At 37.0% G+C, this 23,644-nt stretch overlaps 1 protein-coding gene across 2 annotated transcripts; it reads left to right on the top strand.

Annotated features, from left to right (window-relative positions):
* The first annotated feature begins 4,918 nt into the window (after positions 1 to 4,918).
* On the top strand, positions 4,919 to 22,663 carry LOC134857215 (acid-sensing ion channel 4-like). 2 transcript variants are annotated; one of them, XM_063873589.1, is made up of 4 exons: positions 4,919 to 5,160; positions 12,369 to 12,585; positions 21,622 to 21,806; positions 22,223 to 22,663. In XM_063873589.1, the coding sequence occupies exons 1-4, from the start codon at positions 4,920 to 4,922 to the stop codon at positions 22,621 to 22,623; spliced, it is 1,044 nt and encodes a 347-aa protein (XP_063729659.1). In that variant the 5' UTR covers position 4,919; the 3' UTR covers positions 22,624 to 22,663. The 2 variants fall into 2 exon arrangements, with proteins under 2 accessions (XP_063729659.1, XP_063729660.1); XM_063873590.1 differs by lacking the exon at positions 4,919 to 5,160 and adding an exon at positions 6,151 to 6,261.
* The last annotated feature ends 981 nt before the right edge of the window (positions 22,664 to 23,644 follow it).

Raw genomic sequence — 23,644 nt, 5'->3', positions numbered from 1 at the left:
CTTAAAAACACAGCAAAGTTATTTCAAACCATTACGAGGGCAAACTGTGCATTAGACAGGCGCACAGTTTGTGTCTCTATATTCCTGGACTCCAGAGACAAATCGTTAAACATGTTACAAAAGTAAGTGGACTCCACATACACACTTTTGCGCGGACTCGGCGGGCAAATATCTCTAACCTAGGTTTTGTCGGCACATTTGTTGTGTCGCGGATTCCGCAACAATCGATAACAGTTGTTCTGGATTCCGCAACTGTGAGTGGATTCTGCAAAACGTAAGTGATATCCGCAAATGTACGTGAATCCGCAAAATTTGTAGGCGGAATTCGCAAATGTAATCAGATACCCAAACTGTAATATTTCGTATATTGTTTGTTACCATAATTATATATGAGTTAGTTTTTTGCATTAATTTTACTTCGATATTTGTGTATAAATCACTTGCATATGAACAATTAACTAGAGCTAGAATTTAAAAGCAAGGAACTAACCATTATCAGCGGAATCTGTGAACAAATTTTAAAACACTAAACTGGTAAAGTTCATTCTTTAGTTTTTGGGATAGATATCCCAGCAAGCAATTTGTGCAATCAAAGTATTGGAAAGACAACACCGAAAACGTTCATTATTTGGATTTAATGGGCTGAGAGCGTTTGAAAACACAACGAACTGCACACCGCTGAATTAGGTCAGTTCTTGGGATTGCATCAACCCCATATACTGATATATTTGGGGGATAGTGAGTTAAAATCCGAAAGACAGCGTTTTGGACGAGATGATAGAGTGACTTCAAATCAGGGGGCAGTATTTCAGATGATTCGAGAGTGAAATCAAATCATGAGGGCAGTATTTGAAGTGGGATGAAAGCACACCCAGCGTACACCATGGTTGCTACTAAGATATTGTGGTCCCTCGAAAAAGCACTTAAAATAGATAGGTCTCACATTCGTATAATATGTCAGAAATTGAACACTTATTTGTGGGTAAACTACTTTTTATTTGAAAAATCTTGCAAAAAAACTTTTCAGATTAAAAACTGTAAAAGTTAAATTGATAATTTCTATTTGAAAAATCTCGCAAAAAAAAATTTTCAGATTAAAAACTTTAATAGTTAAATTGTTAAATTATACTCGCCTCAATTTATTTTACGAGTTAACAACCATAATAAGTTTAACTTATTTGGTATCATGAAATTGAATTTTGGCGTTTTTTTTTAAGGATCTACCTCATAAACCGGTGAGATGGGAGGTTTTAGAAGTCACGAATAAAAAAAAGTTTGAAAATATGTTGCGACATTTTTCGGAATGGTTAACTCATAATTATTTAAAAAGTTTAGAGGTCTAAAGTCATATTCACAAGGGACCTGGTTTTTTCAAATGGACCACTTTTTGATAGTAGTACATTTAATATGTGTAGAGTACAATTTATACAAAAAATGTCATTTTAATTTGCAAAAGTTTTGTGACAACTTTTGAAAAGTTTTGTTTGGAGAATTCGAAAACTAAACTGTTTTCACTGAAAAAAACTTAAATACAGATCGGTTTCGAACCCTCGCATGAAAAAAGTTTGGATGATTTGTTCATAGCATTAACCACTCGGCCACCCTGTTTGAAAAAAAAAAACAATAACGCAAGTAATAACGAAGGAACAATATCATCAATACGATTGATTCAGTGACCTTGCAAACCTTGCTATTATGTTTAATGAGTTAACTACCGGATTTGTCGGAGTTAAATGAGCGAGAAATAGGCAAAAAGACCAATAGAAAAGTCTTTGAAAATGGAGAAGATAGACGGACCGGTAACAAAGTTCGTAAAAGTACAGTGGAGGGATCCTATTTTGCCAAATTGTACCTATGACCAAATTATTGGCATTTCCGATAACAAATATACTTTTTTATTACAAGAACTTCTTTTATTTTTGAAGAGTAGTGTTTAAACTTATAACAATCTAACTTTAAAAAAACTGTCTTTTCGTCCTAATTAACTGTTGACACTTCCTCAAAAAAATTAAATTGGGTGTATGGAAATGTCTGAGTTATATGATCAAAAAATTTTTGTTTTTAAATTTTTTTTTTGCTTTGAACTTATTTGTATGGTGTTTTTTGCTGTTCGCTGTGGTGTTTTTCTGCTCCGCAAATTTTCAGAACAGCATTGTTACAAAGCTACTTTTTTGTTTTTCAATGATTGCCACAGGTAATTATTTCTAGCGTATAAAAAGATGACACGGAATTTTTTGACAAAATAATTTTTTAAAAAAAAACAATCGTTTTCAAATACTTCAAAATTTTAAAATTGGTAGTTGATCTATTCAGTTTTTGATACGTGGTTGGTTTGTCAGAGTGTCCCCAAACTTTGTTTTTGTTCAATATTAAGTTCTTAATGAGTCCTTAAAGTATAAGTTGATGCTGTTTAAAATTTTCTTTTTTTAGCATGGTTCAAATAAGCATACACCTGAATTCATTCATTTGTAAAATTAAGCCTGTCACAATTATACTTGAATAGATAGATAAAGGCCAGCAAAAAATTAATTGAAAAACTGAAATTTTTCTAAACTTTGAACTTTTGTTTCTTTTGCCCCACTCCTTAAAAAAATTAGGTTCGTTGTCCAAAAAAATTGTTAAGTTCGCTAGGCATGTGAACTAAAAAGTCTTTGTAAAGTTTACGCATGAACTAGCTCGTGTTTTGATATGATGGTCGTTCCATTCTAAACTTTTGCTAGCGTTTCTGTTATCTGGAGATTTTTGGCTCTTTGCTATTTTCTATAGAATTTTGTGGTGCATTTTGGGGGTCTCGAGTCAAGCCTTAGGTGTACGTGGTTTTGCCACTGGACTAGTTCATTGAGCCATATAGTTTTCTCGAACTTCAAAATTTTGTTTGGGCAAAAGTGTAATTTTTTCCTGGATTTTTGTGTGTTCAAATATCTTTCTGGCTAGTGGTAAGAAACAAAATTTTTGAACTAGTCTGCTTTTAAACTCGACTAGGAGACAATTTTTATCTGGATGGTTTCCTGGTGCTTATATTCTCTCAATTAGATCTGACTAGCTTTCAGGTTCTGCGGCAAAAAGTATGCGCTGGTTTGATGAGGAAAAAATATGAATTGATGATGAAGGAACTGAGATCGAAGTTGGGTGTTTGACAGGAACTGAGATCAAAGTTAGGGACAGGAATTGAGATCGAACGTTTGTCAGTTTAAGTTGTAGCTGATCAATTTGATAATTGAGATTGAACTTGCGGGTTACCTCCCAGCAATAATTTGAAACGCTACCTCATTTAGACAAATGTGTAAGTGGAATCCGCAAACATTATACGTATTCCACTTACAGTTTGCGGATTCTACTTACAATTTGCGGAGTCTACTTACAATTTGCAAGATTTGCTCATGATTGCGGATTGTGCAACCGCTCGTTTTAACTATACAGATGTAGTAATATTAGTTTGTGGATTCCATAAAGTGATTCATATTCCGCAAAAAGTGTATCTTTGCCTATTTTAGAACGGCCTTGAGCGGCACTGTGTTTTAGGTTTTTCTTTGTGGGATCCAAAACAGCAATGAAGATAAAAAAGAAAATTAGCAGTGTTGCGGATTGCGTGGAAAATCTGATTTTGGCCGGTTGCGGAGTCCGTTAACAATGCACAGAATAAACAGTTTGGCCTCGTGATGGTTATTGTCGTTTTGTTTCGGCGTGGTGTGATAAAAGGAGCTGAACAAAAAACTGAGGATTAGATATATTCGACAAATATTGCAAAATGAACAAAGTTAAAAACAATTTTTTTCTCATTTTTTTGCAGTTATTTTTTGAAAGGGTAGTAAAAATTTTTTAAAAAAAAACCACTGTTACCCACGTTAAACTAAGTTTTTACATTTGAAATTAAGCTAATGTAAGATTTCAAGCTATTAAAGTAAGATTTCTCGCTCGCTTTTGTCGCTCGAAATAAGACGAATAATCAAAATTTTCAAACCAGGGACTGGGAAAATTTTTTGAAATTTTAAAAAGTTTTTTGATTTACGACTGCAAGGGCTTCTATATGATTTATCACTAAATCCAGTCCAATAATTTTTTGTGGTACCTGATTTTGCGTGGAAAACAAAAAACAAAAAAAGGGGCAAAAAAGCAAAAAACGCCTGAAAGGGCTTTGATATGGTATATCAATCAACCCAGTCGGGTCATTATTTGTGGTACCTGATTTTGCGTGTGAAACAATTTTGAAAAACTTTCAAAATTAGCAAGTTCTCGCAGGTCTAGGACAACAGACGGAACCTTCAGCCGAAAGGACTTCCTGCTAAAGTTTAAACGTTAGAAGCACCTCAAAATGCCAATTTTCAATTGTAAATTATGTTTTTCATAATTTTGGGGAAGTTTAAAACGGATCTCTTTAACTATTTCCCCCATTCGGTTCCTAGTAACAAATTTCCACCCTCCGATAATTGAATAATTCAACGGTTAAGCATTGCGAGTTTTAGACAAATATGCGAGTTTTAGTAACAAATATCCTCCTGAAGAGGTCCTTTTAGCCCACAATAAGCGTTACTCATTACAGTGCAACCTGTAGGAATGCAACTTTCAACATTCCTTAGCATTAAATTGATTACGCAGAACACGAAAAACTTGACAGATCACGAAAAGAATGGAAAAAATCCGAAATTCATAATTTCCAATTTCGGTATATTTTTTTTCACGTTTCATAAAAAATGCTAAGATCTTATATGTATTTGCTGCTTGGCGGTTGATCTTAATATAACTAATTGAAGACAGTATTAAGTTTTGATTGATAAAGAGAAGAGTCAACTGCAAAATTAAGCTGGAAAACGGGATTTCGAGAAGAATTTTTGGAGCTCAAATTAAAGGCATAAGATGAGAAGTAAAAAAAATGTGTAATTGCTCGTAAAACGGGAGACAAATTGGAGCAGGAATGGCTTATGCGCTACTACCAGCCTGGTTTTGTTGACAACCAGATGGACCTCGTGAGCTATGATATCTTGCTGGAGGCATTGTCGGCCAGTAGGACTGAAATGGTCAAGTTCTGCCGCTGGAAAGGACAGAACTGTCTGGAAGACCGATTTTGGGTGACGGTAATGACCAGAATTGGGCTCTGTCGACAACTTGTTCTGCCCGACAGGGAGGTGTCCCTTTCAGAAGAAAAACTACAGCTAATTTTGGGTTAGAACAACAGTTCATGTTTTTCATTACCAAAGTTTTCTCAAAGTTTTGATGATCGGGATGGCAAAGTTTGCAACTTTATCTTACTTAGGCATGTTTTAGAGCACGACCTTAATTTTCATTCCAAACACTCTTGACATTTTTTAAGAGTCAAAAACTACTCGGTTTGAGGCTTGCGATTTATGTTGTGACCGACGTGGGTCGAACACATTTCGGAGTTCACCGAAACTCCTTAGACTAAATTGCTCTTTAGCCGAAATTAAAAACAAATGATAAAGTCGAGTCGTTCGTAATATAGAAAAAAATCATTGAGTAGAGAAAATAAACTTTCATTATGGCTGAATTCTTAATCAAATTTAAAGCCATTTCCGAACTTGCAGGCAAAACCCATCAATTTACAACAAACGTTTTTTGTGACAATAAATTAGCAAATGAGTTCACAATTAGAAAACGGATACGAAAGAGTTTTTCACTCCAGATGAATAGACTTTTGGTTAGTGTGAATGCATCAGCTCAGTGTCTTAGTAAGAGAACTAGCAAAAAAGCTTTCATAACATGTTTTTTTTCAATCAGGAGTCAAATCAATACATCAGTCTTTTTTTCTACCGGACGCATGCCTTTGGCCCTTGATGAAACTTACAAAAATGGTGAAAATCTTTTTTAAGGAAAAAACAAAATCAAAGAAGACAGGCAATGCTTCGGTATTTTGACTTCTAAGACAAATTATGGAACCCTGGGGAAAGCAAAACTAATGCCATCAAAGTTATTTTTGCTCTGTACAATCAGCACCCAGGTTTCATCAAAGAATGAAACCTAAAATGGGAACCTTAAATCTGTACCCCTAGATGAGCTTGCAAAATTAGAGAAAAAATAAGTTATTATCTACTCTACTCTTATAAATAACTACGAACAAACAAAACTTTTTCGCCATAAAGACACCAATAGCTTTCAAGATTATTTGTTTGATTACATGCTGAGGTTCCGATGCAACCCGATTAGACCAACTGGAGACATAGCAAAGATTTATCTTCAGCTACCACTTAACCTGAAGGACAAAACTCAACTCGCTGATTCGGCAAAAAAGCAGAGGAAAATAGATGTGTAAGTAACAATTGCTGGCATCTGTTATTACTGAGCAAGAACACTCAACGAAGCAAAAACTGTTTTTGTGTAGAAAAAACCATCAATGACATATCTACGTTGTGAATGACTGGTGCAGAGAACAAATTTAATATTTTTTATACCCCTGGTGGATCGGGTGATCTTAGATGACGGATACTAGGAGTATCGGTCAATTGCGACCAAGATGTAAATTTGATTACCTGAATGATCCGGCAGAGGACCAGCGTAATCTAGCTGGAGTTCCTCATTCGGCCCTTACAACTGTGGTAGAAGCTGAGATGAGTTGAATGTCCTGACCAAATTTAGTACACTGCGGGCAATCTTTCCATAGTTGCATAATGTTCCGGTGCATCCGGGGCCACCAGATATTTTGAGCCGCGTCCACCATGGCACGTTGTCCCGCATGCGACCTCAGAAGTCGAGCCAGAATCGGTTTCTGTAGAACATTTGGAATAGCAATACGATTGTCCACTACAATAGAACCGTCCACTACTGCTGATCACTGCCAGAACGATTTCAGATACGGGTCGATCCCGCTGATACCTTTATAGCCATTGTTTCTCAGAGCCCGTTTCATCAAACAAAGGCTAGGATCTTCGTCTGTAAGCTCTGACAACACGTCCACATCAAAGATACCCACTAAAACCGACAGCGATTTTCAATCTGGAGCGACGATTGATGGCTTGAGGATATCTAAACTAAGTAATTGCTCTTGCGGACGACTTGCTGGACGAGACTTTCGCAACCTGCGCAAATGAAAGTTAGCGAGATTGCGGGCGTATTGACCCTATAGTACCTCTCCTCTTTGGGCCGAAGTCTTCCTTTTCGGACGGACTGCTCCTGAGCGAACCCTTTGTCTCGATCAGTCCGATGAGAACCAAGGCCGGCTGAGAGGTGAAAATTGATTGAGCAGCCGTTCAAAACTGTCGTCACGTGACTGGTTCATGATACTTTGAAAAAATTTGAGAATAATGAACACCGATCCCCAACAGACTCAAGTAGGAGAGCTGGTAACTAAACAACTAGAAAATCTAAAGTTGAGCAACGTCAGCAAAATGAAAGCTGTGGTCAGTACAAAGTTAAAATTCCAGAATGTCATGTGATTTCGAAAACGTGCTGAGAAAATGACATCTGTGAATAAAATAAGCAAGCTGAACTGTGATCGGTTAAGTGATTGTACATAAATTAGGCCGCCCTCTTGCGATGAGCCCAGGCGTTTTTGGTAGTGCTCTGATTGGTCAAAGTTGGTGTCAGAGTTCCTCTTAGGGCGACTGAAGTTGCGTACTATTGCAATCAGCAGACGAACGGTTGACATGGGAATTGCCGCCCTCTAGCGGTCGACTAACCCAACCAAAACCGACATTTGATTGGTCGCTTTTTAACGCTTGGGTGATGCACCCCAATCAGAGAATTGATTAAACAGAGAAATTGAAACAACGGTAGTGAGTGAATTATGAATGTGGTTTTTTTAAGGATTAGACAACACCCCGGATTTTTCGAATCATACCCCGGTTCGTTTGTAGCTGGAAACTTTTGAACGCAGCGGTCCAGGAAATTACACGCATCGAAGAATAGGCTAATACATTTAATCATGTAATGCTCGTCGAACCTATTTGGTAAGAGCGCTTCAAACGTTGGAAAACGAGATAAATAATCGACTATTCCCAATTTGCATCCAGCGATTTGAATAACGTCGAAGTCGAATGGCAATCATTAATATGCACAATGGGTTAATCTGGATGGATGGGTCTTGATACGCCTATTGGTATTTAATGCCGAAATTATCGCTTTATGGTCTGTTAAAACTTCGAAGTGTTTACCAAACAAGTATTTGCGGAAATACTCACAGGACTAAACGATGAAAAGTAATTCTAGTTCGTTCATGCTATATTTCTTTTCCTGGTCGTTGATAACCGGGAAGCAAAAGCTATTGGCGGCAATACATCTTCTTCTATCTCTTGTTCGAGAGCCACTCCCAAACCACCATGACTGGCATCGCACTTAATCCTGGTCTTACAATTCTGATCCTAGTGGTACATTTTCGTAATATTACCGATAAGTTTGAGAATGTTGTTGAACGCGGATTGCTGTGATTCACCCCAAACGAACTTGTTCCTCTTACTTGCCTTTAACAATGGACGGAGTTGGTCCGAATGGAACTGAGTGTTGGGCAAAAATCTTTGCAAGTGATTAAGGATACCCATGAGTTGCTTTAACGTCCGTGGAGGTTCGAGAGTCAATACAGTATCAATCTTTGAGCGGTTTGGTCGATAACTTTCGGACTCGATGTCAAACCCCAACCAAGACGGATGATCTAATGAAAATTTGATTTTGATAATTTGAGGGCAAACTCTTACCCCTCTAGCCTGATGAAAACCTTCTCCACAAGGCTATCGTGCTCGACCACTGAACCCTTAGAGACAAGCAGAATGTCGCCCAAAAAGCAGAAAACTCCAGACAAACCCCGAGGAGTTTTATCCATACCCTTTTGAATTTTTTTGGGCAAATCGGTAAACCTATAAAAGCTTGTCTTGAAACAAGAAGTGTGCGTCTGTTCTCCACGCACAGTATTGAAACAACAATGACTACTAACTGCGTCACTCAATTGACTTTGGCTAAACGCGCATTTCAGATCTAACGACGTGAACCAAACTTCTCCACTCTTATTTGACATAATGATCTCAGCAGCCGAGTCCAACAACTCCAACACGTTTGACATCTGATACTGATTTTTAGGAATTTGGTCATTCATGGCTTTTGCATCCATTGCATGTTTAATTGTTCCATCTTTTTCTGCAGTTATAACAATTGGTTGGCTAGTGCACTTATTAAGTTCTACGATATGACCATCTTGAATGAGTTTACAAAATTCTTCTCCGACCTTCTCATGAATACGAACCGGAACCCGCCTGCCTTTCTCTTGAATTGATATAAAAAACAAGTTATATGTGGAAATCACTTGATGGTTCTTACATGACAAACTTCTTTTTATAGTGCGATCTCCAGATTTCTGATTTTGTACTTGTTCCGACTGGAAGATTATGCCGACCAGTGGGCTGGGTGGCCTTACTTGTGTCTTCCGGACCCCCAACTGAGTTTGATGGTCTAAGCCGAGCAGACAACGGGTTCAGTTCTCCGGAACGAGGAATTTTGCTGACTTTAGTTTCCCACCCAAAGATGTCATGTCGACTCACAGCGTGCCAAAAAGTTCGATACATTTCCGAATATTGTCAACGTATACCGTATCTATCGGGCATTCCTTCTCATCTAGTACAACAGCTGAAGACACTGATTTTACGATATACTCCGCTTTTCGTTTATTCACAAAAGAAGCTGGACTGCCCGTATGAACAGTGGCTTTAAAGAAGTTGGATTGTACCGGTGGTATTTTTCCTCTAGCCGCATTTATTACTTCCAAATTCTTTACTGAGGCTGTGATAGAGGTAACTTTGTTTTTGGGCTGGGAAACCCCGTTGACAACAAGCACCGCAAACTCTGATTCATTGACAGATGTAATGAAGTTGCAACCCTCCCCAGTTGTTTCGTCCGACTCAGCATCCACATTAGCGATGCTTTTAGAATTGCAACATGTCGCAAAATGACAACTTTTTACTGCATTTCCTACACGTTACATTTCTAGCTGGACAACTTTATTCATGAGTTGCTGCGAATTTAATCCCAAAGAAGTAAAAGGGTTTTACATCTTTGGGGTTGTTATCGCCTTTGGGTCGATTGTAGTTTGACTGGTCTCGATTGATCCTGTCCGATATTTTCTTACTATGAACCGAGTAGGTAGGTTCTTGTTTAATCCGGAAGCTCTGGGCAGAACTTGGCGCATGATGGGACGTGCTGCCCGCTACTGAAGAATTTCCAGTTGTTTTTGCAAACTGGAGGCTATTTAAGCACCACTTTCCTGTTACTTCTGGATTTTTGCCGGGACGAATACACAATTCCCGTTGGATGTCTTTATAGCGCATGTTGGCAATAAAAGTAACCCTCAGTACTTCTATCTTTTGTGCTACTGTCCAACCACACAGGGCCGCTTGAACCGATAGACGTAATAAAAAGGCTTCGAGACACTCACGATCAGCATAGACCGCGTTAAAAATTTGTAGACGTTCGATGATATAGTTATTGTCTTTCTTGAATAGTAGAATACAGTGACCCTGCGAACTGCTGCCGCGTCCCTTGCAATGCGATTGGCGGTCGCAGTCTCATCCTCACTAGTGCCGACAGCTTCCGAAATTGGGACCGGGTCGTCGTGAACTACTCAAGACGACGCGGCGGTTTTGATAATTCTCGGGGGTCACATCTCTCCCGTAACGTGATGGCAAGATTGAAATGTCCGATCCATGAATCCCAGCTGCTTGGCGGCTCGGACGTCGGCTTGTTCCAGAATATTGGTACACCTACTGAGTTAGTCCGGTCTTCCGCTAGCAGACCTGCTGGCTGCGCCATGTTGAATCTCTTGCGAGTCAAATAAAACTTACCAAGACTTAATTCATCTTAAGGATACAAATTTGAAAATAAGTAAAATAAATAAATAGTGTCATGACAATCAAATTATATCAACTTAAATTTTACATAAGTTGACAAAGAGTGAATAGTAAATTCAGCAGTAACTGAACCGCAGGTCGTCAACTACCTTGAACTCCAAACTTAAATAAATGGCTGAAATGATTATGACGTAATAATATGCACAGAAATGGTACTACAACACAAGGATTAACTGAAGAAAATTTTAAATGCACGTCAGTTTTTGGCAATCTCCAAAATAAAGCGAAACGGCACTGCGCTAAGGTTAAAATTGCGAGCACATCTAAAAAAAAATTATTTGAAAATAATAGGATGCACCTCAAAGTTCCAAAAAAAAAAAAAAACGTAAAAAAAGTTTGTGACAACAAAAGATTTGCGGTTTCCAATAGCTGTCAATTTTTCACAAGTTTTTTTGCACTCGCTAATCAACTTTGAATAGTTCAGCAATCTACAGAAACGCAAAATTTTATTTTGCTCTGTCGCTTTTTTGTACATCACGCGAGAAGTATACAAATGATGCCAAAAACGAGCTTCGGATGCCAATGGCTTACAAATACTTTAGATGTGGGGTCATGTATTTGTCTAAACTAGGGCAAACACCTTAGCCCTATTCTAGATTCTACCTTTTTTGACGAAGCAATCAACATTGTGGGTGGCAATCTGCCTCGAAAAAATAAATGACTATCAAACTGTAATAACTAAAACAGTTGTTTTTTGAACGAATTGAAAGAAAAAAATTGGATAAACCAAGAGCCAAAAAAAGGTAGTTTGTTCTGACGGAGATTTTTTCATTTGAATAACTTGATTGATTCGAGTTTATATTCGTTTAGTTCTAAAAAACGAGTAAAAGTTTGCTTCTAGAGCGATTCAACTTTTTAGAGGTCTTATATCGCAATACTACTATCAAATACTCGTGACATAAACAGTAGAGTTAGGAAAACTTACTTCTCTACCCCTCAATCAATTATTAAAGATATATAGAAAGCTCATGGAGCAAAGTAAAGCTTAAAGTAAAGTTAGTTGAGCTGATCTTGCTTGAAGTTTGACGAAAAACACGTTCTACTAATGCGTCAGTGGCAAGCCAATGCGACTCAAAAACCTTTTGAGTTTTTTGAGATAAGGTTTTGGAAACATCTAATTGATACTTTAGCTATGCAAAATATGTGACTTTGTAAATTAAATAGCATATGGCTATTTAAAATCATTTTAGCTATACATTATAATCTATTCACATTAGATATACATCATATTACGTCAAAAGTTCAGCACCGGAATTTTAAACTTCAGCACTATGACCTGATAACACCATTGTTGTTTTAGATCATGACGTAGCTTCTCAAATATAGGGTAGATTTTTACCTAACTAAAAATTGTAAGAATAATACCAAACCCTTCCACAAAGGAACGATCGACTATCGAACTCGGGGTGTGGGTTCGCTATCTCGTGACGTTAAACCCGTCGCTGATGGGTACCGGTAAATGGTAATCTGGATGCCAGCACCTAATGACTAATGATTTTTTGACCAAGATGATTATTATCAGAATTTCAGATGCGGAGACTTACCAAGCAGTTCCCACATACCAGATAGGGGGAGGGGTGAGTTTGAAGGTGTTCATCTTTGAGCCAGACACTACAATTCTAACTGCTTGGGACAAGAGTTACTCCTTCGAGATAGGACCAGGCAAGAGTTGGCATGTGGCGCTGTCTACCAAGCAATTCCGCGACTTGTCTGGGTTCAACGACTGCGTGCAAGAGGGAGAGTTGGGGTATTTGTATATACCATTACTAGTTGTTTAAAAAATACTTGTAACAATAACTATAAAAGTGAAAAACAATTCTTATGAAAAATTAAAAAAGAGATTTTTGAGCGAAAAGTAGATAATGTAAGTTATTTTCAGCGATCATATTTTGCTATAGATGGAATTTGTGTGCGACAGCAGCGAATATTCAAGAGTAAACATTTTGGGCCGAAAAAACTATTTGGGTAAAAAACGCATTTTGGAAGAGAAATCGCATTTTCTCTGAAATATTTTGGGAGAGAAAAAAAAACAGTTGGGAAGAGTTTTGAAAATGTTTTGGAGAGTTCGCCTTCTCCACGGGGTCGAATCCCTCCTCAGAGATTCGACCGCCTGCCGACTTAAAGGGTCCCCCTTTGTACTATTTTAAGATCTCCATTTTTGGCTGACGGACCCTATTTTTTCCAAAGGGGAATTCAGCCCCAATACATACTAAATTTGAGGGGGAAGCGAGTGCTGAAAAAGCGCAACTTTTTGATCAATTTTTTCCAAAAAGTACTCAAATTGCCTTTTTTGGCCTGTTCAATTTTTCGCCTGCGGAGCAGAAAATTAGGTCAAAATAAGATCTTTATATGGATTCGTGAGAGTTCGGAAAATCAATTTTGTCGATCTAAAAAGAAAAAAAGGTCGGTGAATTTCGAAATTTTTTGAAAATCCGACGCCCTCTCTCGAGAAAATCTTAGTTCGACCCATGATATTTTAGAAAAACGAAGCTCATACACACCAAATAAATTTTGGACTCTGCAAAACTGGTCAGTTTGCATTTTCAACTCCTTTTTAACAGTTTTTAATCATCACACCAATTGATAAATTTTTAACATTTTGATACTGCTACTGGTTTCTAGTTAAGAAGCTAAGTTCTGAGCGAGAACTAAAGCACTATTTTCTATGAGAGTGAATGCTGCAGGCTGACCTAATAGAATCTTTACGTAGAACAAACAAAAATGGCCACAAAACTAAACCTTGGGTTATATATTTTAAAAATTCTACCATTCCAAAAAACCTGATATTCGAGTACGCAAACTACTTTGGCCACTTTTGAGGGAGTTATTTTATGTCATTCAAGAGGTATTGGTGTTTTGGGATTAAATCTGAAAAAAATACTCTGGGGGTTTTAAAAAAGGTGGGGTTTAAAGATTGCCATTTTGGCCATTTTGGACATCATTTTGGCCATTTTGGCCAACTGGCTTATTAGCATAGGGCCGCTTAGCATGCCCCATGTAAAAGAATGCTGTTTGAATGTTTGCTTTTTCACGTTTTGTTTAATCAAACTTGCAGTTTTATCAGGGCGGTGAAGCTTCTTTACCATTATTGATTTGTTACCAGGAGCGAAATCTGTCACAATGTGATTTGCATGGCGTGTGGGGTAATGATTCTTGCAAAAAAACTTAAAATTAAAAAACAAATATATGTTTTATTTTATTACATTTAATTTTTTCATTATATTACTGCTCTGTAGACATTGAAAGGCAGTCGAAACGTTCAGTGATTCACCCTGAAACGAGCAGTCCTGTTTAGGTTTTAGTCGGAAAATTAGAACAGTGCATAAAAATATGTAATTCACAAAATTACTCACCAAAAACAAACACATATCACAGGGATTCGTTAAGTTTGCTTTGGTTACAGACCCTATACAATGAGAACAGATAAAAACTAAGTTTTTTTTACAACAAACGGACTGAAACACTAAGTTAAATTTTGAGCAAGCACCAGAGCAGATTTGCAAGGCATTTCTAAATTTTTTAACCAAGACCAGTTAACTTTTTAATTGCAACATTTTTAGTTTGTTTATGTCGTTTGTATCTATAAGTGCCATATAACACAATTGATTTATTGTAGCCCCTAGAAAATGTTTTTTTTTCTAACCTTTAAATTGAAAGTTGCGTTTAAATCTTTCCATTTTAATGCTATTTGTTTAAAAATCTTTTCATCAGTCACAGAATAGTCTAACTTTTAAGCAGTTTTTTGTTGATGCTTAAACTATAAAACTACTGAACTAAGTGTTTGTTGCACGGTTGCTTACCTTGTTTTTACATAAACTGAAAACACCCCACTTCTCAGTGGAAAGAAGCTTGTAGCGCCAGTTTTTGAACAAGAAAAATTGTGTCTTCAGCAATTTTTTAGATTTGCTGTCAATCGAACAATAGCAGTTTTTAATTCTCTGATTTGAGTTAGCAAAAAAATCGACTTTAGTGTGTCGGAAAATCCATCCAAATTGGTTTGAATTGAGTTTTTAGACACTTAAACTGATCCAAAGTTTTGAAGAAAGATCGATTTAAATTGATTTAAAATGGATTTAAGTGAGATTCTAATGGATTTAAGTGAGATTCAAATGAATTTTAGTGACATTCGGATGGATTTTTGTGAGTTGGAACATCCATCCAAATCGATTTAAATCGGTTTTTTAGACACTTAAGCTGCTGATCCAAAATTCTCAAGAAAGATCAGTTTAAATCGATTTAAAATGAATTTAAGTGAGATTCTGATGGATTTAAGTGAGACTAGGATGGATTTTAGTGAAATTCGGATGGATTTTTGTGAGTCGGAACTTCCATCCAAATCGATTTAAATCGGCTTTTTAGACAATTAAGTCAATCCAAAATTTTCAAGAAAGATCGATTTAAATTGATTTAAAATGGATTCAAGTGAGATTCTGATGGATTTAAGTGAGATTCGGATGGATTTTAGTGAGATTCAAATGAATTTTAGTGAAATTCGGATGGATTTTTGTGAGTTGGAACATCCATCCAAATCGATTTAAATCGGTTTTTTAGACACTTAAGCTGCTGATCCAAAATTCTCAAGAAAGATCAATTTAAATTGATTCAAAATGGATTTAAATGAGATTCTGATGGATTTAAGTGAGATTCAAATGGATTTTAGTGAAATTCGGATGGACTTTTGTGAGTCAGAAAATACATTCAAATCGATTTGAATCGGTTTTTTAGACACTTAAGCTGCTGATCCAAAATTCTCAAGAAAGATCAATTTAAATCGATTCAAAATGGATTTAAATGAGATTCTGATGGATTTAAGTGAGATTCAAATGGATTTTAGTGAAATTCGGATGGACTTTTGTGAGTCGGAAAATACATTCAAATCGATTTGAATCGGTTTTTTAGACACTTAAGCCGATCCAAAATTTTCAAGATAGATCAATTTAAATCGATTTAAAATGGATTTAGGTGAGATTCTGATGGATTTAAGTGAGCATCGGATGGATTTTAGTGAGATTCGGATGGATTTTAATGAGTCGGAAAATCTATCCAAATCAATTTAAGTCAATTTTTAAACACTTAAGTCGATCCAAAATTTTCAAAATTTTCAAGAAACATCAATTTCAATCGATTTGAAATCCATTTCAGTTCGTAAACTGTACATTGTTAATCGATTTGGATCGATTTAAAATCAAATTAAAATCAATTTAAATCGACCGAAAACCATTTTTGTCAGTGCGGATATGGTTTATATATTTTGAAAACTTGATAATCAAGCAATAGGTTAGTTTATTTATATCGAAATCTGGATCCAAGATATAAAGATTTTTAAGCGATTAAGACTTTTAATATATTAGTTTTTATTGTTTTTATTGTTTTTTCACACTGAAAAATTTTTTTAAAGTATTTTCCTGCATGAATGTTTTGCTTTATGGACTTCTTACTGATAAATAGTTTATAAATATCCTTTGGATCTTGTTAACTATTTCCCCCCTATTGCAATAGGGTGGATAGTTAACAAGGTACAAAATTCGTTCTTGCTTAACTGTTCAATTCTTCCTTTATAGTAGGGGGGATATTCGTTACAAGGTACCATAGTGGGGGGATACTTAACAAGATCCTATCCTTTTATCAAGTATGTCTCAAAAACGCTCAATTCAGCTCAGAAAAAAATCTGAAGGAAATATTTCTTTTCAGTGTACATTTCAAGATCACGCGAACCATCTAGTTGCTGTCCTCATCTCTTATGCTATCTATGATGGATCAGTTGAAACTAAGTGAAAAAGACGTCTCCTTTCACAACTTCATTAAAGCCAACCTCGATTATTGTTCCGACTTTCGAAGAAAACGGAATATTTATGCTCGGTGTGGTTTTTTTTCTTCAGTCAATTTTCGCCGATCGAAATAATAGTTTTCAACAAACATTTTTACATCCCATTGAAGATGTCGACTTCCTGAGTTCAAACGTAAACAGATATTTTACCTCCGCCGATTTTTTGTAAGGTTCTGGGGGTTCGAAAATTGCCAAATTGGCCGTTTTCTGGACTAAATTATGCGCGCTTTGAAGAATTCATTCATATCGCTGAGAGCGTGACCCGAATTATTTATGCGTGGCAAATTATCCCGCCCAACAAGATTTTTCCAAAACGATATGAGGCTAGTTCATCGGATCGATCGTATTAATTTTTTAGGACTCAACATTTCACACTTGTTTATTTGTCCAAAATTTATAGATTTTCATAATTTTCTTTTGGCAAAAACTATTCGATATGAATTAACGGACAGTCAGAACATTCATGGCTTTGCCCTGATATACGTGCAGTCTTCTTCGTTCTCTACATTAAAAAATGCAACTGTACAGTTTGTTTCAAAAACTCTGCACAATTTTAAACATCAATTGCGAGCGATTTATACAGTGCTGGGTTAAATTAACCGAAAAAAAAAAACGAATAATTTTTAAAATTTCATACGCGTTTTTTTCACATTGGTTACGATTAGACAAAAAATGAAGAGAACAAAAGTTGGAAAAGTTCCTCAGATTCAATTAATATGGTTCAATTTTTTCTCCGAAATTCTCGACCAAAATTTTCCCCCAAAAATGGGTCATTTTGGTTTTTTTCGATTAATCAAAAATTACGCTGAAACTGCTTTGTTAATTGATCAGAAATATAGATCACAAGTCTCTTACACAGCCCAACAAAAATCCAAAAAGGTTAAATCTCCAAAAATGTGAGAAAATGGTTTAAAAATAGTTTTTAAGCTAGATTTTGGATTTTATATAGTAGAAATCACGTTTCTTGACTGTCACTCAAAAATATTTTCCCTTACACCGATTTTTAGAGATTCAATTTTTCTAGAACTTTGTTGGGCTGTGTAAGAGGCTTCTTGTGATATACATTTCTCGTCAATTAACAAAGCAGTTTCAGCGTAATTTTTGATTAACTGAAAAAAATCAAAATGAGCCATTTTGATTATGTTGAAGTTCTAAGCAACTCTTGTTCTGTTCATTTTTTGTCTAATCTTAACCCAATTTAAAAAAAATGCAACTGAAACTTCAAAATTTGTTCGTTTTGTCCGGTTAATTTAAATTAGCACTGTAGATATTTACTAATTTTGAGGGGGAGCGCGCGCCAAAACAAACGCAATTTTTTTAGCACTGTAAATATTTACTGACTTTGAGGGGGAGCGCGCGCCAAAAAAAACGCAATTTTTTTGTCAAAATTTTTCAAAAAGTGGCCAAAAACGGCTTTTTTGACTGTTTTTTCAAAAACTTGCCTGCGGTGCAGAAAATTTTGCCAAAACTGGGGCAAAACAGTGCTTTGGGAGAGCTCGACAAATCAATTTGGTCGACCTAAAAAAAAATCGTCAAAGTTTTGGAAATTTTTTGAAAATCCGCCCCCCCCTCGAGAAAATCCTAGATCCACCCCTGGGTTGGATACAATGTTTTAGAACGTTTTATAATTGCTAAGTTTTAAGCCAACGGAAACAGCAACATGTGAACAAAATCTGATTTACATAACTCCACTTTCATTTTCAAAAGTGATTATGATTTCAAAATTCTCCGACGACAAAATGCATTTCATTATGATGCAATATTCGAAATGTATATTTCACCCACTGTTATTGTGCGTGAACACTTTATCAAGTTTAACTGATCCATCATGAATAGCGTAGGATATGACAACAGGTTAGATTAATACCTCACTCGAATGAGGTATCAATCTAGCCATAATTCAGAAACTAAAAAACTGTCTTTTTGAGAACAATTGTTCTACAAATTTTGTAGTTTGTTACTTGTTTCACTCTCTCTTAACCATAGTGAGAGGTTTCAGAAAACAATTTTTCAAATCAAAAAATGAACATTTTTCCTCTTTTTTGAATTATTTTTTTTGCTTTGGGAGAGCTCGAAAAATCAATTTGGTCGACCTAAAAAATTCCCCCCTCGAGAAAATCCTAGATCCACCACTGGGTCAGAAGACTTTATGGTTATTGAACTGAAACCCGCTATTTTTGAACAGAAACCGGCAGAAACCTTGTTATTTTTATCAATTTCATTATACCTGCCTGATAAATTGTCGGTATTTTTCGGGTTAAGCTCTCTCAATGGCGCTAATGAATAAATGAATACAAACTACTGGTGAAATTTCTTAATCTTTGTAGAATTGAAAAAAAAGTAATTCGATCACACCTCACTTAATCTAGGACGCTTATCTACTTAGCCGAAAAACATAGGGGGTAATTCAAATCTCTTTGTTACAGTATGATTTATAACCTTGTTAAAATAGTATGCTAGTGAGATTGGTTAGCCAACTCGGCAAATAGAAAGGTAAATAAAGCACTAAGATGAAAATAGCCCAAGCTCTGATGAATTAGTTCCGTCTTTGGAGGAAAATTGAAGGGGGATAGAATGTGCTTACCCCCTCCCCTCCTCGGATGAGGAACCATTGGTCGGATCATACTAAAGATGATTTGACCCAGGCATGCAAAACTCTGGACTCGGTTGACCCCATGGGACCCAGTGGTAACGGTTCCTGGAAGTGCAAACCGACCTATTAGGACTCGGTACCTAGCAATAGGAATGAACCCAAACATTAGTATATGGAAGCCTTAGATGAGGCAAGCATAAGTTTGAAACCCCAGACCCTTCAGACCCCTAATTCCGGTTTTATGACCTGTGCAAATAAACCCTCTGTAAGTTATTTCTTGACCCATGGTGACCCTAAGAAGCGGAAACTTGGAGGGTTGCTAGGTAGTTTTAAGACAAGCATGGCGTTTGAATTTGGACCGAATCCGACGGTCCGACCGGAAGTTATTAGCACTGGAGAAAAATACCCCTGGGACCGGAAATAGGCAATTTGCGAAAAATAATGAGCGAGGGCATATTGATTTTATGACATTAATGTGTAGCATACCCAAGCCTCGGAAAAAGACGTCTACCGAACAAACCCTCTCCATTGGCTCATTCCGGTGTTAATAGCCATTCCCCGAAAAGATGATAATGAGCCTTTGAAAAGTGATAACTCGGGGAGTATTAATCGGGTATGGATGGAATTGGCAGGTGGGACCCCCACCCGGCTCTGAGCTCAGTGATCTTTGCTTGACATCTGGTGACCCTGGGGTGGCTCTTAATTGGCCCTCGGAAGTGTTACTCGCAGAATGGCTCGGAAATACACGAAAAAGTACCTAGCGACAGTGCTGATTCCCTATGAACATCCTGGGGGGAAGTGGACGAGAACGGAACTCACTTATGGGTTGGGGACTAGAAAAAACTTAGATACGGGATCGGAAAGAGTTAATAGAAAGTCCTGTCTTTTATAAAATAATATAGAATATTGGAATAAACAAGAAGGGACTTAGTGAATACTGGGGTCAGCCATAGCTTGACTAATGAACTAGGAGTAGATATTTGAAAACGGTGCCAAAGTGGTGTCACATAACTATTTGTGCACAGGTGCAGAAGGAATGTGAGCTAATTCGTCAGAGTAATATGGGAGGGACAGGATAATTTATTAGTTTCTGGGGGGTTGTTTATTAGCTTGATCGGACCCCAGGAGGGGGAACGGCTTTTACCTAAGAGCTAGGCGATTGAAACTGTAGTAGATCACAGTTCAAAAATTTTGGACTTCTATTAGTAGGGACTTAAGCGGATTTGTGGGTTCCTTACCTGTGGGGGGCAGAAACATGTGTGGGATGAACCAAAAAAAAACCTTGGGATTGCTGCCATTTAAACGCGAACTTTAGCTGAGGTTCAAGTGAACGTAATATTTACTTGAAACGATCTGAATAGCCACTGGGAGATTAGCCTTTAGAATTGGTGTATCTAAGGGAACCTTTAGCTTACATGACGACCGTGGAATACACCGCAGTGAATGTCGGAACTTATATGGGAGGGGGGATATTTAATTATACCGGTGTAAAAATAGATATACCTGTGGTGTGATTGGTACGCGGCTTTTAGAACAGAGAAAAATTAACCACAACCGAGAAAAGATTGTAGTTCCGATCGTAAGCCGTGAGAGATTAACACTAAGTGCTTGTGTAGCCTGACTGTTAATCTGGGTACGAATCGTAGTGGGAACCTATTCTAGAAGCTTGAGAAAACGGTTAATTTTAGAGATTGAGTTCGTGGGTTGCGTAAGAGACAACCGAGTTAGGAGAACCCATCTTAAATTAAACTGTGAGATCGTTATTTTATTAAACCAGAGTTAAATTCCTTATTACGAGCTCTAGCAAATTATTTTGTCACTACCTGATAATTTCATTACCCTGATTTACTTTATGTGTTACGTGTGTTGATTGAATATAGCTTTGCGGTCTCTTTTTGTCCACGCGTGTTCGATTGAATTTAAGATGAAGTGAAAGTAACAGCGACAAGAGCAAGAGCAAATTGTAAGCGATTATTTGAGCGATCTTGGCCCCCCTTGATTTGAATAATCAGGGAATTCTTAGTTGAAGCAGATTCCCCAAACTTACAATTTTTGTTAGCTTTTGTCAGTTATACATATTGTATTTTAGCAATTCCAACTATCAAGTCCCATCTTAATGTGAAACTGAGAAACTGACTAAAACAAAATTCAGTGTAATTTGATATGGTCATTTCTGCGGGGCATCTTTTGCTATACGGTACACAAAAACCAACCAAATTGTTCGTTGAGCTTTTTTTTGAAATCCTGATTTTCCGCTAGAATTATCAACCAATCAGATATGAGCCGCGTGTTGATTCAATTTTCAACATGGCGAATGATCAGTTATGGACCGTATAGCAGGAAGGACCCTCGCTTTGTTCTAGAGTTCTTCGGTATTACGACCGTGGGTATGCTCAGATGCTGTGCGTGAGCGAATGCTACTCGGAAATAGAGCTGGAGCTATGCAACTGCAGAGACATGACTCAGACCTTCCTCGAAAAGATGGCTTCTTTAGAGTGCGGACATATCACCATGATCATGTGTCCACGAAAACAAGAAGAGATCATGAGTTGGGCCATAGTTTTTTGTTCTTTGCCCCACTATTTTTAATTAGTATCAGTTTCGAATCTTTTCAACTTCTCCTCCTAAACCCCCCCCTACACCCGGGCACGATATTAGTGTTACCAGATACCTTATTTGCATGTGCTTAACCGCTGGGTTTGTCCTTTAATGGTCTGCTTGTTCTTAACTATAGGTACCACTGGGGAGGGGGTGATAAAAAAGATGCTTAATTTCATTGCACCATTTTCAGAGAAAGATTGAATATGCAGAAGTTGTTAACTATCTTAGGCTTGTTTCTCAAGCGCCTAGTCTCAAACTTTTTTAGAAAAAAGAAATTGCGTACGACTTATAGAGTTTAAAAAATTGTAAAAAAAAAACAGAATTCTCAAGGACAGCAGCTAAATTAGATCCTCTTGATTTAAGGGACTTGTATGGAAAGATGCAAACCCCAGTGCAGCTTTACGCGCTTCAACTTCAAAAAGACTGTCACCAGTTTCCCCAACCCGGGAATCACCCAATACTCCCGATGGCTGGTACCCGACTCCAACATAACCTTCGACTACATGCGAAAGAACTACGCCGAGTTGAGCATCAATATGGGGGACATGACAGTCGAACACACTGAAATCCGAGCCAAATACGAAATCTTTTCGGCTACGAGTGCGCTCGGTGGACTTCTCGGACTGTTCTTCGGGGGTAGCTTGCTGACTATCTATGAATTGATAGAACTGCTCTTCGCTATTTGTTATGAGAATGCACACTTTTTTCTTCGAAATTGCACACTCACGAAGTTCACGTTGAGACGCGTTTCTCCATATAACTAAAAGCTGAAAGAAGGTGCATGTTACTGCGCAAATAAAATGATTGTTGGCTTAACCGAATTTGTTGGTTACCCAAAAATTGGATTACGTGAATACGTGATTAAGTTTCTGGGAATACGATCAGTCTTTACGATTTCTGTCTTTCAGATTTCCATTTGGATAGAAACATATCATTTCAAGCCTAGATTTTTGATGGAGCATTGGATAGTTGTTGAGTAAATTTTGTCAAGCAAAGTGTTTTCAAAGTTTTTTTTATTGAAAAATTTATATTTTTTACTAAGTTATTTAAAATGATTATTTATAATAAAAAACCAAAAAGGCTCTGATAGGAGCGGTCTTTAACAGTTTTCCAATGCACTAATTTTGTAACGAAAACTTATACTTATCATTCAGGCAGCAAACAGCTTCACGATTATTAAAATGACTACTCACAAAAACAGCCTAAAAACGAAAAGAAAAAATCGAAAATTCCGGAAAACCCGAATTAAGGTTGGACTCTATTGAAACTACATACAAATATAGGGGCAGGCTTAAGGTGACGGCAACTTGACCCCACTTTTTCAAAGATCAATCTTTTATCTTCCGAAACGGCTTTTTCTAAGCAATTTTTGTTTCAACGGGGGCGTTCAACAGTGCCGAAGTACAACAGTGCCGAAAAAGGTGGGAAAATTTCAGAATAATTTACACGCATTTTCTGAAGAGCGAGAAATTACTGACGCTAATTATCAAAGATAACCACTCCAATTTCGGCGCCAAAATGTCTGCAACAGCAAATTAAACAATTATTTTGGCGCCAAAACGTCTAAATTGCAATTTTTCTCTCCCAAAATCTTTAAGTGTCACTTAAGATTGTACACGATCGCCGTTTAATTTTTGATTGCCGCACTTAATATGTTGAAATTTGTTCTAATTTTCGGGCACTGTTGAACAAAGTTTTCATTTTCGGCACTGTTGAACAAAGTTTTCATTTTCGGCACTGTTGTACTTCGGCACTGTTGTACTGCCCCTAGCAATTGCTAGCACC

Source organism: Symsagittifera roscoffensis, chromosome 1, assembly GCF_963678635.1.
Source record: "Symsagittifera roscoffensis chromosome 1, txSymRosc1.1, whole genome shotgun sequence".
Classification (NCBI taxonomy): Eukaryota; Metazoa; Xenacoelomorpha; order Acoela; family Convolutidae; genus Symsagittifera; species Symsagittifera roscoffensis.
Note: the sequence above shows the minus strand (reverse complement) of the source record. Positions and strands in the feature narration are given on the sequence as shown.